This window comes from Mya arenaria, chromosome 9 (assembly GCF_026914265.1).
Source record: "Mya arenaria isolate MELC-2E11 chromosome 9, ASM2691426v1".
In the NCBI taxonomy this organism is placed as follows: domain Eukaryota; kingdom Metazoa; phylum Mollusca; class Bivalvia; order Myida; family Myidae; genus Mya; species Mya arenaria.
The window spans coordinates 41,455,816-41,472,428 of record NC_069130.1 but is presented as its reverse complement, the minus strand read 5'-3'; the positions used below and the strand labels follow the sequence as shown (position 1 = coordinate 41,472,428).

At 38.1% G+C, this 16,613-nt stretch overlaps 1 protein-coding gene across 4 annotated transcripts in view; it reads left to right on the top strand.

Annotated features, from left to right (window-relative positions):
• Positions 1-16,355, top strand: part of LOC128203317 (uncharacterized) — a 28,317-nt gene extending 11,962 nt beyond the window's left edge. For all 4 annotated transcript variants that reach the window (XM_052904690.1, XM_052904687.1, XM_052904689.1 and 1 more), the window contains exons 2-5: positions 260-845; positions 8,382-8,540; positions 12,128-12,185; positions 13,372-16,355. In XM_052904690.1, coding sequence (XP_052760650.1) covers positions 288-845; positions 8,382-8,540; positions 12,128-12,185; positions 13,372-15,656 — 3,060 coding nt within the window. In that variant the 5' untranslated portion in view covers positions 260-287 and the 3' untranslated portion in view covers positions 15,657-16,355. The remainder of the gene's footprint in view (positions 1-259; positions 846-8,381; positions 8,541-12,127; positions 12,186-13,371) is intronic.
• The last annotated feature ends 258 nt before the right edge of the window (positions 16,356-16,613 follow it).

The window sequence follows — 16,613 nt, the reverse complement described above, 5'->3', positions numbered from 1 at the left end:
TAACTGGATCTTTGCCATATTAATGAAGTATTAAAACTTCATGTAATGCTGTATGCGGATAGAGGGCAATAGGGATATTATGCAGGCCAACAATATTTTAAGTTTGTGTTGTACAAAAATGTGGCTGCTATTTAAACATTGTGTGTGTTTTTAAATTTATGCTTGTAATTTCAAATTGTCCTCACATTGTATAAGAACACTAAGGGGACTTTTGTATTATTTAATTAGCAATACTCAAATGACTTGTTTCTTTTACCAGGTGATGAATACAATCTCATGGCAAAACAATGACAACTTATGGCCAATTATTGAAGGATAAGAAAGCCCAGAACTGGGTTAAGGCTGCCTTCGCCCTCAATATAACCAAGGAGGGTCTACAGCCTCTGGTAGAGGACGTGCTGACATGCGTTCACCAGGACATCTATAACAACGTCAGAACATCTAAGGGTCTTCCAGGCGGGGCAACATGTGCACAATGTTTCACCGAGAACGTGTTGAAATGCCCTACTCGTGGGATATGCATCAGTACTAGAAACTGTAAATTTCATAACTCCCCTCAAAAGGTGTATGCTCCGTGTCCAAACGGGATTTGTGAAGGCGTCCGTGATGAAATAATTCAACATCACAGGTTTCCAGTACCATCATGGAAGAACACGAATGCCGACAAATGGTGTACGAGCCACTGGGAGATCGGCAAGTGTTTCCTGCCTCCTGATGGCTACAAGACCAAGTCCTCCATCAACGACAGTGACTTCAACGGAGTGATCAGCGTCATGATGAATTGTAAGGATTTCCAGAACAAGCTGTCATTTAACGTTGCGACACAGCCAAATTTGTTAACAGAGGTAAACATATGAATCATACTACAATCATATTATGCGATTTAGATGACTTAAAAGCTGCACTCTCACATATTGACAGTTTTGACCTTTATTTCATTTTGTATCCCAGAATCAGCTGATTTAGGCATTAATACATTTAATTCAATCATATAAGATTACTCACTAAAGAACTGTCGAAAAACTTATTTTTCTTAAAGCGTTACTAACTCTTTTAGCCATTAAACTTCAATTTTCGAGAATTTGAATAAAACGTGATCTGATCTTGTCAGCTGTCTTATATTACTGGTTTACAGACATTAACGCAAACATTGGCTCATTCCCATACAAATTATAAAAAATGTTGTCTAAACAATCTGTGAGAGTTCAGCTTTAATGAATGTTCATAATTAATGCAGAATGTTTTAGTATTTGCTTGAAGTTCCTCTTTGTACTTATTAAATACAATGAGGCCTAAATAAAATATGTCTGTTTCCTGTAACATGCTGAAAAAAGATGGGATGGTAGGTAGGGATTTTTTTATTTATTTTTTTAAATGTCAGAATGATCCAATATTCATGTTTATTTCAGGTGAATTATTTTAAAACGAATTCAGTGTGATATATAGATTCACTTTTCTGCCTTAAATAAGTTTAAACTGCCATCTTAACAGCCATTGTACATGTATTTCAGTTGTAGAATACATCCTTTTGAAGGGCAAGACCTGGGTTTGAGCATTGTCAGTATGTTCACCAGGGAAGCAGTTCATCTTTACACTTTGCAAATATAACCCAGTGAAAAATTGAATCAAATAACATTTAGACAATTTTAATATTTTTGGCAAATGTTTCAAACAAAACTTTCAAAATGCATACAATTTTAGTAATAAAAACATGATATTATTGCACAAACTATTTTAAAATAGACTGTGTAATAATATCAAGTTGTATTATGTACATGACAACTATTATAAAATAAACAGTTGGCTAGAAGATGGGAAGAATCATAACTAGACTATAAAATCTGACTAGCATAAAACCGCTGTAACCACAGCCCCCCCCCCCCCCCCCCCCCAAGTCCGGGGAATAGCCGTCGGACTTTGACTATCGGTCCAGCCAACCCGGGGTAAAATCCCCGTCCTGCGGGGACGAACTGGTGGTTAAACCCCGGCCAAATGCCCCGGCACCCCAGAGACTCTATATAAGGCCCAATGTCGGCTAAATTTGACTCTATGACAAAACCACCCCGTTCACCCGGCCCTGCGGGGGCACCTGGAAAGTAAAAGCACGGCCCTTTCCCCGGCTATCCCAGGTATACCACCGGACCTGGGGGGGGGGGGGGGGGGGGGCTTGGTTACAATTGACTGGTGCATTATACAATACTGTTTTGTTATAGAACTTAACTGTAACACTGACAACGATCTACGCAGTTCTCCTTTCACTTTCATTAAAATGAAGTTAGCGTGCACCTGTTTCCCGCGCTTTTTTAGACCATGTGCTACGAAAAATGTTTATCTTTCTGTTAACTTATTAAAAACTTATAAGAATATTTTCTTAATATATTAAGGTATTAGCCGCGTAATACACACTTTTATAAAAGCTTTAACCGACAACATAGTTATAATCACGGTACACTATGGGACTTTTATCCAAATTTTGAAGATTTTTTACCGTGAATTAAAAAAGTTATTTATGTTTCATTACACCCACCCCCAAACTCCAAGGGCTACAAAGAGCGACAAGTAAATATTTTGTCTAGATTTGAATTTTTTTCGCATTATCAGAGATTATGAAATAAACACAACAGTTTCTGGTAAAATAAACTTCAGTTAACAGAAAACTAAAGTTCAAACGAACACATTATTGATAGACATGGAAAAAAATCATTTTGATTGATCTTGTGATTCTTCGGAAAAGAGCAGTTTTTCGATGTTTGAAAATATAAAGCAGTTTTATAAAATTCATAAAAAATAGTTAAATATAAGGCAAGCTGCTGAAATCATTTTAGATATTATCTATGTCTATTGAACAATTTAAAAGACAATTTATGATAGTTTACCGTCCAGTTTTGAAGAAAATATACATAATGTCATGTTACCATACATTTTTATAGCTAATAAAATGCTTAAAAATCAACCTTTTTCTTGTAAAAATTTATAACGCTTAATTGGACTTATTCATAAAATGTACTCTTTCAAATAAATGAATTTTACTTATGATACTAACTCAGAATACAGAGTTTAAAACAAATGAGTGTACTTTTAAACTAAAATATGTGAAGAAACAAGAACACTAAGTGGGCTCAACACTCCAAAAAGATCAGAGTGAAAGTTCTCAACTTATGTTTTTTTTTAATATTATAACATGTAAACAATCTCTGTGGGTAATTTTTTAATATTATAACATGTAAACAATCTCTGTGGGTAATTTGATGTCTATCTGTTTTATTTTGTCATTGGTATTCTAACATTTAGTTTTTTTCACAATAATTCTTCACTCTTCAACATTTGAAGTTTGGTCTGTTCCCATGCTTTGTACTTGTAGTGTGTGCACAGATGATAACTACTTAATGCTGAGTCAATGCTGATTTGGTTTTCATGCACCTTCAGGTACTTTACCCATCAAGAATGTTTAGTGCTGTAAAGAAAAAAAGTTGTACATTAAAGCCTTTCTAACTAATTTGTATAAATAATTATACTGCCATACATATACAAAATAAAATATAAACAGTTTAATATTTCTCGACATTATTTTGAAAAAACAACAACAAGCTGATACATACATGTATATATATAAAGAAAATCATCATCATCATCATCATCATCATCACCACCACCACCACCACCACCACCACCACTTGATTATTGAATACAGTGTGTTTATAAAAACAAAAACCAAGTCAAATATGTTTTATATGAAATACTCACATCATCTCGATCAGATGCGACTGCCTTGTGGATAGACATGGCTGTCAAATCCGCTCTCAAGGATCCAACATAGTATTTAATGCAGGCTGGAATTCTTCATAACCCAGTGTTGTTGACTAAGTAATATTCTGTCAGTTTCCTGCCTGAAAGATATTAGACTTCTGATTATCAGCCAGCAGAAACTTCCACCGTAAAATACAAATGCACAAGTATTATACATTGTGCACTAATATCCGTAATAAGGGTTGGTAGGCACAAATGTGTAGTTGTTGTGCTTATGGTTGATAATGATTCACAACAGTATGGGGTTTTAACGAGACCTACACCAAGCCAATGAATGTCAATAGTGTCCTAGCAGATGCGGCTTCAAGCCCCAAACCACATACAACTTTTTTTCACAGGCTAATTTTGAAAATATGCATTTTGTAAATAAATAACGGGTATGTACATGTATAATGGTATGTTAGAAATGGGTCAGGTACCAAAACACATCATTTTTAAACAAAATTTTAAGTCTAATATTTTTCTATGATAACACAATCAATTTAAAGATACCATACTCATATCATATCATAAACATAAGTTATGTACATAAGTACATATAAAAATATGTAACATGTACATAAGTACATGTAAAATATGTTACATGTACACAAGTACATGTGTATGTAAAATATGTAACATGTACTTAAGTACATGTAAAATATGAACATGCTGTCTAAACATTTAGCTAATAAAAATGATTTAAGAATTCCAAAGATAAATTAAAAAACAGAATTTTTTGAACCCATCAACGTACAAAACTGCTCAAGGATACTTACATTCAGAGCCCTTTGATACGAATATCTGAATATCCCAGTTCCATGCCGATTGTTGACGGTTCGTTTTTTCGAGAGAAAATCTTCTCTTACGCGTATATTTCACTTATAATCCATGTTTTACTGTAATGACTCAAATTGTTAGATGTATCGTAATCAACTGTCAGCGTGTACTTTTAGTGTTTATTTATTTTAAACGTATATTCATGAGAAAAACATCACCATTTTTCCAAATATTATGGTGTAGAAATTCCATTATTGACCTATGAATAGCCGGGAAATACCTTATGTTTCTAAAAATAGCAACATCCGGTACAGGCCGAATACGCCCGATGTTCGTCGCGATCTGTTACGGCGAGTGGCGATATATGTCGAAGTTACCCGATGTTTCCCAGAATATATCTTAGCATTGTTGTTTTTCAAAACCATCGCACTTTGCGAAAAAGCGGAAGGTATCCGGTAATTTGCATAATGGGCGGAGTTAATATTAGGTCATTGAGTTTGAGTGCTGCTAATTGACACAGTTACCGATCAGATTCCAGATCGATAATCACTTGTCACTTCGGGTGTTAATTACTCTTGCGGGTTAAACAAACATTCAGATCATGCATTGAGGCTCCTTTCAGATGATACCTACTCTCACACCGAAATATCCCGGGTCAAAACTGACGCATACTACAAATGTATGATGCGTCAAATTCGGGTCATTTACGTTTTCTGTGCGTCAAAACCCGGGAGCTCGGGTCAATTGAAAGCCCTGCAGTTTAATGCCAGAGCCAATAAGCGTTTTGCCATTGTTTCAACTTGTCAAACCGGAAACGTTTGTAACTATGCGACGAGTTCGGACAGGACTAAATTATTTAAATTATCGTTGTCATCACAGGCCAGAGATCGCTAAAAATCTGAATTTTTGAATTATGGGGCATAAAAAAGTTGCGGTCGGCGGTAAAAAAATACGGTCGGTCGGGTTACAGGAAACAGACATATTTTTTTTTAGGCCTGACATTACTATTGCAAATACTCTATCTTATTGATTATTTTGTACATTCGTTACTCTTATCCAAACAACCGTCTTACAGTGCATGTATGTATATATATTCCATCATGCATACTATCATACAATATGTACTAACATATCTATTACAGTCTGTACGAAAGTCATTATCACATTGCATGACACGAGGTCCTGCAATACAGTCTACATTGCAGGACCGGACCAGTTTTTGCAGGACCAAAAATTTTATGTACATCTTAGTGAAAGTCAGAGCTTCCAGGGTCTAAAATCCAAGTCAATGACTCTTGAGATCTGATTTTCAAGAGTCAATATCAGATCTCCAAGTGTCATTGTTCTTTTTTTTCTAAATACTTGGTCTTTCTTCATAAATTATAGTTCTCATAGATCTGTCATAAGATGGCATTGCAAGGTACATGTACATGATTATTCATACGTCCAAAACTGAAACAAAAAAACAAACAAATCCAGTGTTTTATTAGGATCAGCTGTATTAATCCACTTTTCATTCTAAAAAAATCTCAAGTAAGAGAAAAAAAAATATTATCAATATAACTTAATAGTATACCCGTGCTCCAGTCAGTATTTAAAAAGGGTAGGGTGCTAGGCTATTAAAGGGCACTTTTGATGGGCATTGAATGAGCCCTAATGGGGCATAACTACAAGGGCCATTGCTCAATTCTTAATGTGTATGTGTAGTAACTTCTTTCAATACTACAATAATAATAAGTTTGCTATGAACACTTTAGCTGTTATTTTTACTTTAATTCGTGACAAAATTATGTATATTTTGTATACTTTAATTTCTGAAATTTTGCTCTGTCAAACAAAAGGGCACAGAAGGGTGGAAAGGATTTGTGCCACGCCCTGCTATATAGGCCTAGCTGGAGCACTGGACTATATCTTGTAGTCTTATTTCCTGCTCTTAGGTGGTTTAAAAAATTCCCAGGGTCAAAACATAGAAAATTATGTTGTGAACTATTTATTTATTAATTGCATGTTCAGTGAAAACAGGAATTATGCATGTAACCCTATGCATCAGAATCCTACACGCAACAGCGATTGTTGAGTTGCACCGACATCTCTCAAATTTCTATTTTCAGTTTCACTTTCATGTTTTTCATTTTGTCTGGAAGCAAACAAAACATTCAATGTTCCTATTGTCAATATTGCAACATCGTTTTTATTTTTTAATAAATGGCATAACAATAAAACAATAATAAATCTATGTTATTACAGAACTTTACTGTACACTGAAAACGTTTTACGCGTTCTTCTTTCACTTAAATTAAAATTGACAGAAGGTAAGCGTTCACCTGTTTCCCGTGCTTTTCAGACCATGTACAGGGTTGTCAATAAGTTTTTGTAGAAGCGACTGAAACAGAAAAGTAGGCGGCCAGCTAGGGGGATCCGTGTGCATCCCCCACCCCACCCGGAAAATTTTGAAATTCAGCGCCTCATTTCCTGCATTCTGGGGGCATTTTAGGAGTATTTAATTAATTAACCCTTCACTTCATAGATACGCAATTTTACTTATCTATCCATAGCTTCATACATACCGAGATCCACGATCGATAGCTTCATAGATACTTAATTTTAAGTACTTGTAATGTAGGGTCATTTATTTTCATATCTGTTGCTTGTTTATTTGCTATAAGTTTATTTCCATGAAGTATTAACATCGATAAATACAATGCACTAAAAAAAACACACGCTATGTTACTATTTTAAGAATTTTGGAAAATCGCGAAATAAGGTCAGTGGTATCAAAGATGTGTAAAATGTTGACTGCGCAGGTTTGTGGGCATTCCTGTCTCGTTTTCCTCGTGGAAACAATTCTGCAAGTTATTATTAACTAACAATAATACAACCATATTTAATTATCACGAGCCTGACGTCACAGGTCATTGTTCAGAATCGTGTTAATATGTTGGCAATGTCACGGACCTTTATAGGTCCGTGGCAATGTTGAATAAACAAATATGCCGAATCGTAAGATAATGATTCCGATTATCGGAAAATTTAAAACCAGTCAAGGGGATGCTCTAAATTTCGAAATGAGATGTTATAGGAGAAAAGGGCCGTTTTTAGCAAACTCGCCAGCATTTTTTTTCTTCCGAATTTGACAACCCTGCATGTGCTACGAAAAATGTTTATTATTTTCTGTTAAACATTAAAAAATAATACAAATATATATATATATATATTATTTAAATTGAAATAGACATGGTATAAAAAGCAAAACAAAATATATTTAAGCATTGTTGTTTTTTAAACCATCCTACTAAGCGAAAAAGACCAAGGTATCCGTTAATATGCATAATGGGTAGAGTTAACACGTCATTGAGTTTGAGTGCTGATAATTGACATGGAAACCGTTCAGATTCCAGATCGATAATCAGTTGTCACTTTGGGTGTTAATTGCTCTCGACTTTAATTGATTTAAAAGGCATTTGGATCATGCCTTGCGGCTCCTTTCAAATGATTAATATTATACATTTATGATGTATCAATTTCGGGTCATTTACGATTTCTGTGCGGCAAAACCCGGGGAGCTCGGGTCGATAAACGCACTGATTAAGTTGGTTTGATCAAGTAAACATAGGTTAGTTAATGAAATTCACATGATACACGATTAACAGATATTTATTTAATCATTTTGCCGGACACACGGGCCTACAAAATAGCTGCGATTGTCGGAGAGAGAGAGAGAGAGAGAGAGAGAGAGAGAGAGAGAGAGAGAGAGAGAGAGATTACTACATATTTTATGTTTAGTAGCTTTGTTCATTTGAAACATTACATTTAAGGTTCGGGACATTGGTCGACGAGTACGCCACTCCAATGACCAGAAGGTCAAGGACACGGAACTAGTGGACTTCCTGTTCAAGCTCCGCACCCTGCTGGAGGACAAGACTGAACTAGCAAACCGACCCGAGGCACAACATGCCGTGGAACAGCTTAAGAAGGTACGAACTTACATTCTTTATGACTAAACTGAGGAAGCACAACGACCCTAGGCACAACACGCCGTGGAATAGATTAAGAAGGTACGAACTTACATGCTTTATGACTCAACTGAACTAGCAAACCAACCCGAGGTACAACACGCCGTGGAACAGCTTAAAAAGGTACGAACTTACATTCTTTATGACTAAACTGAGGAAGCACACTGACCCTAGGCACAACACGCCGTGGAATAGATTAAGAAGGTACGAACTTGCATGCTTTATGACTCAACTGAACTAGCAAACCAACCCGAGGCACAACACGCCGTGGAACAGCTTAAGAAGGTACGAACTTACATGCTTTATGACTCAATTGAACTAGCAAACCGACCCGAGGCACAACATGCCGTGGAACAGCTTAAGAAGGTACGAACTTACATGCTTTTTCACTCAATTGAACTAGCAAACCGACCCGAGACACAACACGCCATGGAACAGCTTAAGAAGGTACGAACTTACATGCTTTTTCACTCAATTGAACTAGCAAACCGACCCGAGGCACAACACGCCGTGGAACAGCTTAAGAAGGTACGCACTTACATGCTTTATGACTCAACTGAACTAGCAAACCGACCCGAGGCACAACACGCCGTGGAACAGCTTAAGAAGGTACGAACTTGCATGATTTTTGACTCAATTGAACTAGCAAACCGACCCGAGGCACAACACGCCGTGGAATAGATTAAACAGGTATGATTTTACATGTAGTGGGTATTATTGAACTAGTTAACCAACCCGAGGCACAACACGCCGTAAAACAGCTTAAGAAGGTACGAACTTACATGCTTTAAGACCAAACTGAGGTAGCAAACCAACCCGAGGCACAACACGCCTTGGAACGGATTAAACAGGTATGATTTTACATAGTAGTGGGCATTACTGAATTAGCATACACCGACAACAGGCACAACACTCCGTGGAACAGATTAAACAGGTGTGACATTATATGATGGCCGTCACAACTGAACTAGCATACACCGACCTGAGGCACCACACTCCGTGGAACAGATTAAACAGGTGTGACATTACATGATCATATGACCGTCACAACTGAACTAGCATACACCGACCTGAGGCACCACACTCCGTGGAGCAGATTAAACAGGTGTGACATTACATGATGGCCGTCACAACTCAACTAGCATTCACCGACCTGAGGCACCACACTCCGTGGAGCAGATTAAACAGGTGTGACATTACATGATGGCCGTCACAACTCGACTAGCATTCACCGACCTAAGGCACCACACTTCGTGGAACAGATTAAACAGGTGTGACATTACATGATGGCCGTCACAACTGAACTAGCATACACCGACCTGAGGCACCACACTCCGTGGAACAGATTAAACAGGTGTGACATAACATGATGGCCGTCACAACTGAACAAGCATACACCGACCTAAGGCACCACACTCCGTGGAACAGATTAAACAGGTGTGACATTACATGATGGCCGTCACAACTCAACTAGCATACACCGACCTGAGGTACCACACTCCGTGGAACAGATTAAACAGGTGTGACATTACATGATGGCTGTCACAACTGAACTAGCATGCACCGACCTGAGGCACCACACTCTGTGATACAGATTAAACAGGTGTGACATTACATGATGGCCGTCACAACTGAACTAGCATACACCGACCTGAGGCACCACACTCCATGGAACAGATTACACAGGTGTGACTTTACATGATAGATGACACAGCTGAACTAGCATACCGATGCAAAGCACCACACTCCGTGGAACAGATTAAACAAGTGTGACATTACATGATAGATGACACAACTGAACTAGCGTACCGACCCTAGGTTCAACACGCAGTGGAACAGATTAAACAGGTGTGACATTACATGATAGATGCCACAACTGAACTGGCATACCGACCCGAGGCATAACAAGACGTTGAACACATTTAATAGGTATTTCTTAACTTGATAGCGGACACAACTGAACTAGCGTACTGACAACAGGCACAGCACGCCGTGGAACATATTAGACAGGTATGACTTTACATGATAGCGGACACAACTGAACTAGCGTACCGACAACAGGCACAACACGCCGTGGAACATATTAGACAGGTATGACTTTACATGATAGTGAACACAACTGAACTAGAAAACCGGCCCATAGCACCACATTCTGTGGAACATATTACAGGTATGACTTTACATGAAAGTGAACACAACTGAACTAGCTTACCGACACAAGGCACAACATGGTACCCAACCTTGGTTAAACATCTAGTCATATAAGACCACCGGATTTTGGTGTAGGTGGGGGTCCCTATATGGGTATATGCAGGGATTTTGGGGTAAATTTTTCTGCGTGGTGACCTTATTCGATGTAAGGCCAAACCAAGGTTGCGTACCATTGGGACTCCACCCATGACACAAATTGAACCGGTCTGTGCTTTCCCGCGCCTATTGCATACGAAGTGGTGGCCTCGAGTTTATTAAAGTGACTCGCTCATGTTTTGAACCAAACATCAGTTTTCCCGGTAATGCATCTAAAACACTTATTTTATCATTAGTTTACTCTATGATATCGAAATTGCAGAAAAAATACAGTTATTATAGCATAACAAAATATTTTGGTTTTAGTGGGGTTCGAACCCACGCCGGTAAAGTCAAGAAAAAAAGTTGGAAACAGCCGACTAATCCTCACGGCCACCGTGACTTTAAAAAACAGTGGTGGATATGTTGCCCTGTTTTGGATACATTGATAACATCACGTGATAATGTCAATCAATGAATCACGCAACACCACAGCCGTAATTAATTTTCAATTGCGTTACAAAAATGTGGTCTTCAAAGACGCTATTTGAGCAACATCATCTGCTAAACGTGACATTCTCATTTAAAATCAATACATACACATGTATAGCAAACATCAATTTTGAGCGATAAACCTTTAACTACTTACTAAACAGTGCATTTATGGAAAATATTTATAACTGATAATAGGATTGTAACCGTGTATTTAATAGCAAAGATATTAAATGATTAGTAATTGCTAAAATATTTACGGTGATCTACTATTGTCGCATAAGGTAGAAATACCGTGTTTCTACACCTTTCTTTCAAATTAAACTCTGTTATATTCATAAGAACAACTGTTTTCAACATTTATCCATCCTTTTTATTATATTTAAACAATTATATTAATTGCGGTAAATTTTATATCGGAGTAAGAGTGCATCTTTAAGGGTTCCAGCTTGTGGTATTTTTCTTTTAACACTCCTTATGATTTGCCACACTTTATTTCATAATTAAAAAAATGCATGTTACAAACCATGAACGAGTTACTTTAAGTCGTGGCCACAACATGTGAGTCGTTGGAACGTCAGTAAGTAAGTCGTGAGCACGAGATAAAAACAGATATTTACGCCTGTCACCTCAATGACAGCGTACATAAAAAACACTAATGTAGTTATATTGTTTTTCGTTACAATATTGTCTTTATAAGTTTATATTATTTTTGTAAAATAGCCTTTGATTTATGGGATGCTTAATGTCTTGATCTGTTTTGTTGACAGATGCAAACAGACGATTTCAAGATAAGCGCTGAGAACGAAGGAGAGATGTTGAAGGAAGGTAAGAGACGCTTTTCATCAATGACGTATCGAGCACTAAAACTCGTTACCATCCCTAATTTTTATGCCAAGAGTCTTGTGATAATACTGCTGCCTATCTTCTATGCCAAGAGTCTTGTGATAATACTGCTGCTTATCGTCTATGCCAAGAGTCTTGTGATAATACTGCTGCCTATCTTCTATGCCAAGAGTCTTGTGATAATACTGCTGCCTGTCTGCTGTGCCAAGAGTCTTGTGATAATACTGCTGCTTATCGTCTATGCCAAGAGTCTTGTGATAATACTGCTGCCTATCGTCTATGCCAAGAGTCTTGTGATAATACTGCTGCTTATCGTCTATGCCAAGAGTCTTGTGATAATACTGCTGCCTATCGTCTATGCCAAGAGTCTTGTGATAATACTGCTGCTTATCGTCTATGCCAAGAGTCTTGTGATAATACTGCTGCCTATCGTCTATGCCAAGAGTCTTGTGATAATACTGCTGCCTATCTTCTATGCCAAGAGTCTTGTGATAATACTGCTGCCTATCTTCTATGCCAAGAGTCTTGTGATAATACTGCTGCCTATCTTCTATGCCAAGAGTCTTGTGATAATACTGCTGCCTATCGTCTATGCCAAGAGTCTTGTGATAATACTGCTGCCTATCGTCTATGCCAAGAGTCTTGTGATAATACTGCTGCCTATCGTCTATGCCAAGAGTCTTGTGATAATGCTGCTGCCTGTCTTCTATGCCAAGAGTCTTGTAATAATACTGCTGCCTATCTTCTATGCCAAGAGTCTTGTTATATACTGCTGCCTGTCTGTTGTGCCAAGAGTCTTGTGATAATACTGCTGCCTATCGTCTATGCCAAGAGTCTTGTGATAATGCTGCTGCCTATCTTCTATGCCAAGTCTTTTATGATAATACTTCTGCAACAAGCGTCTTGTGATATTCCTGCTCCTTATCTTCTATAATAAGCGTCTTTTGACATTGCTGCTACTTATCTTCTGCAACAAGCGTCTTGTGATATTGCTGCTCATTGTCGTCTGAAACAAGCGTCTTGTGACAATGCTGTTACTTATCTTCCACAAAAAGCCTCTTGTGATAATGCTGCTACTTATCTTCTGTACTAAGCGTCTTGTGATAATGCATACGTATCTGATCTTAACTTTTGTTTTTAATGTGATATTTTTTTACATTTACTTCAGGATTACGACTACGTTTGGCAAACCATTACCGAACCACTTTGGCCGACATGCCGATATCTCCCATTCTTGGAGAAAAGAACGCAAAACTCAGGAAATTCTACGTGGCACCGAAAATTGTGGAGAAAGATCATAGAAAAATCGGCGAAATTGACAAGGGAGAAAGTGGTCAAGAAGTTGCAAAGTTTTCAGATGTTTTCTTAAAAAACGGTCAGTTGCTCAGTAATGCTTTCCTCGTTGGCGAACCGGGCAAAGGCAAATCCACATTCTCCGTAATGTGTGCCCTGGAATGGACTCACCAGTATTTACCAGCGGAGGAAAACGTCGGTATTAAAACAAGCTATGCCGACCCAGAATTCTTCAAAGAGTTTGCATTTTTGTTCCATGTCACCCTACGAGATTCGGGTAAAACGTGTGATCTAGCACAAATGATCAAGGATCAACTTATACGTAAATTCTACCACGAGAAGGATGCCGATGATGGCTACCGGCTCTTACAGACGGTGCTGGAAAGTGAAACATGTTTAATCATAGCTGACGGCCTCGACGAATGGACTCATCCGGAAAACGTAAACTGTACCTGCAAAACTGAGGAAAAAGTCACCCCTTTCCGAAATTCGGCCAACAAGGCCACACTCCTCACGACAACGCGTCCCTGGCGAATGTCAAAGTTTAGAGTGCAGGATTCAAAGATCGACAAATATCTTGAAATAGAAGGAGCTGCAGACACAAAGCAACTCGTGGAAAATATCATCAACATTCTTAATGGGGGAAATGAGGATGAACGGACACAAGAGGCTTTCATGAAAATGGCGTCAGAGAAGGATCTTGAAGGATTATTGTCGGCACCTATCAGTACCACCCAGCTCGTGTGCCTGTGGTTCGAGGGCAAATCGTTAACCGATTCAAAGTGTGACATTTATGCTGGCGTGATAAACATGCTATCATGTAGACTTAGTTATGTGCAACGGAAGCATAAAATTCCGAAAATTGAACTGCCATCTGTATTAAAGGAACACGAATGCTTCGTGCAAAATCCCATGGTTTACCTTGCGCTTGCGAAGTTAGCATACACAACTTTATATTCAGAGTGCAGAGATTCGTCTGTTGTTTTCAGCAACAAAACAGTCAAAGCTTTGTTAAGCAGGAAGCAGGTTGAATTTGCATTAAAGTCAGGCTTACTCACGGAGAAGAAATCCAACTCATTGATCAAGAAATCATCTCACTTTTCATTTTTTCATAAAACACTTCAAGAGTTTTTAGCGGCTCTTCATTTATGTTTAAATGAAAACGACTACAGTCAGCTATCAAACAAGTACGAACAAGATAATAAGAAAAATATCTTGGGAGATGTTTCTCAGACATTTATTTTCATATGTGGAATGAAGCCTGAGCTCGGTGTGCAAATGTCTTCATGGATCAATAGTTCTAGACCACCATACCGACCATCATTCTACAGTGGAGAGGCTGAACTACTTCATCGCCTGATTCTCTCCGGGCACCGTGAAGCCAAGGCGAACAACTATGGTGACATACCGCTCTATCTCGCACACTTCTCTATTGATAGATACAAGGATGACGAGGATGTCGTAGTGTTAAAAAAACTGATGATGATAAACAAGGAACGTATTCAGTCACTAGTCATCGGTGGATACAATGATCAAATTAATGGGGAAGAGCTGCAGGAGGTGATCACATCCTCCTCCGACTCCCTCAAAGCAGTGTCACTGGAGGACCGTGATGGGCAGTATGACCTGTCCCAGTGTCACAGGCTGGAAGATCTGGAGATACTGGGAGACAATACAACACGTGTGCAGGTTGATCCAACACATATTACAACATGTCACTTATCTGGTGTATCATCGAATGTTGAAATGTACATATTTAGATTATTTAAACACCATCAAAGGTGGAGTAAACTACAACATGTTGTGTTAGAGAGCGTTAAGAATGTCCAGTTACTTGTGGATACACTACCAAGTCTCCCTCCGTTACAAAGCCTTGAGATATGGGATACAGATCTAGGTGAGCTCCACCTCCTCCCTCCAGCCTCCATCACCTATATTACACTTGTGAGTGTGACAATGACAGCGGAGGCGGTGCGGAGTCTGATAGAGACGATGAAGAACATACCACACACCATTACATGCCACATGTGGCGCTGCACGGTGGAACCTGCCAGTGAGATGGAAGACATCCGAGAACATATGGACAGTTCGCCGTCATTCAAGGTTCTCAAGTTTGACGATACGAGTAGATGGCCTCATTTCGAATTCACCAAAATGTGAACAATAAGTTAAATGTTAGCATCGATTATGGGAATTCATGTTTGATGAAAAACAGTGAAACAATCAATGGGGAAGTGTCATTCTATTTATAGAAATATATGTTACTTTTCCCGGAACTAATTATCATCAACTACTTTCTATGTGTATTCAAAGTTAATTTGATTTATGTTGTGTATTTGCATGCATCCTAAAATAGATTTAACTGTACACAACAATGTCGTTGGGGCAGGTGGTATTAAACATATCGAACTTGGATGAAAACTTTATTTGTTAATTATAACACAACAGTTCGTAATCAGCACGTGCAATAGTCGGTTCAACTTGATCGACTTTTTAAAAAAGAATCCCTTATAAATGAACTCATTTCCTAGTTTAATGTGATATCATTTGTTAAATGTTAAGTACTTACTTCGCTTAGGGATAATTGATTGATGGGGATGATAATCCGTATTTAATAGACAAATATACCAATAACACGTTGATTTTTTTAATTTTCATTATCTATTACATAAATTTCACGTAAATATAATAATATCTTCAAAATAATAATATCATATATGGACAATTGCTACAAAAGAAATACCAAACAATAAACACATTTAGTTACCTAAATAATAGAATATACGATGGCCTATTATTTAATATGTCACACAATTTGATTATAATTGAAGAAGATATCATTAAACGTTGAAAATATTGTTTGATTTGTATTTAATACGATAAGGATGAAAATGTGTTATAATGATAAGTATGATGATGGTGGTGTTGTTGGTGATGATGATGATGATGCTGGTGGTGGTGTTGGTGATGATGATGATGGCGATGATGGGTGTGGTGGCGATGACGACTATAACCACCATGACGTCGATGATGGCGACGACGATTACAACGACGACGCCGTCGGTGATGATGATGATGGTGGTGGTGGTGGTGGTGGTGATGACGACGACGACGATG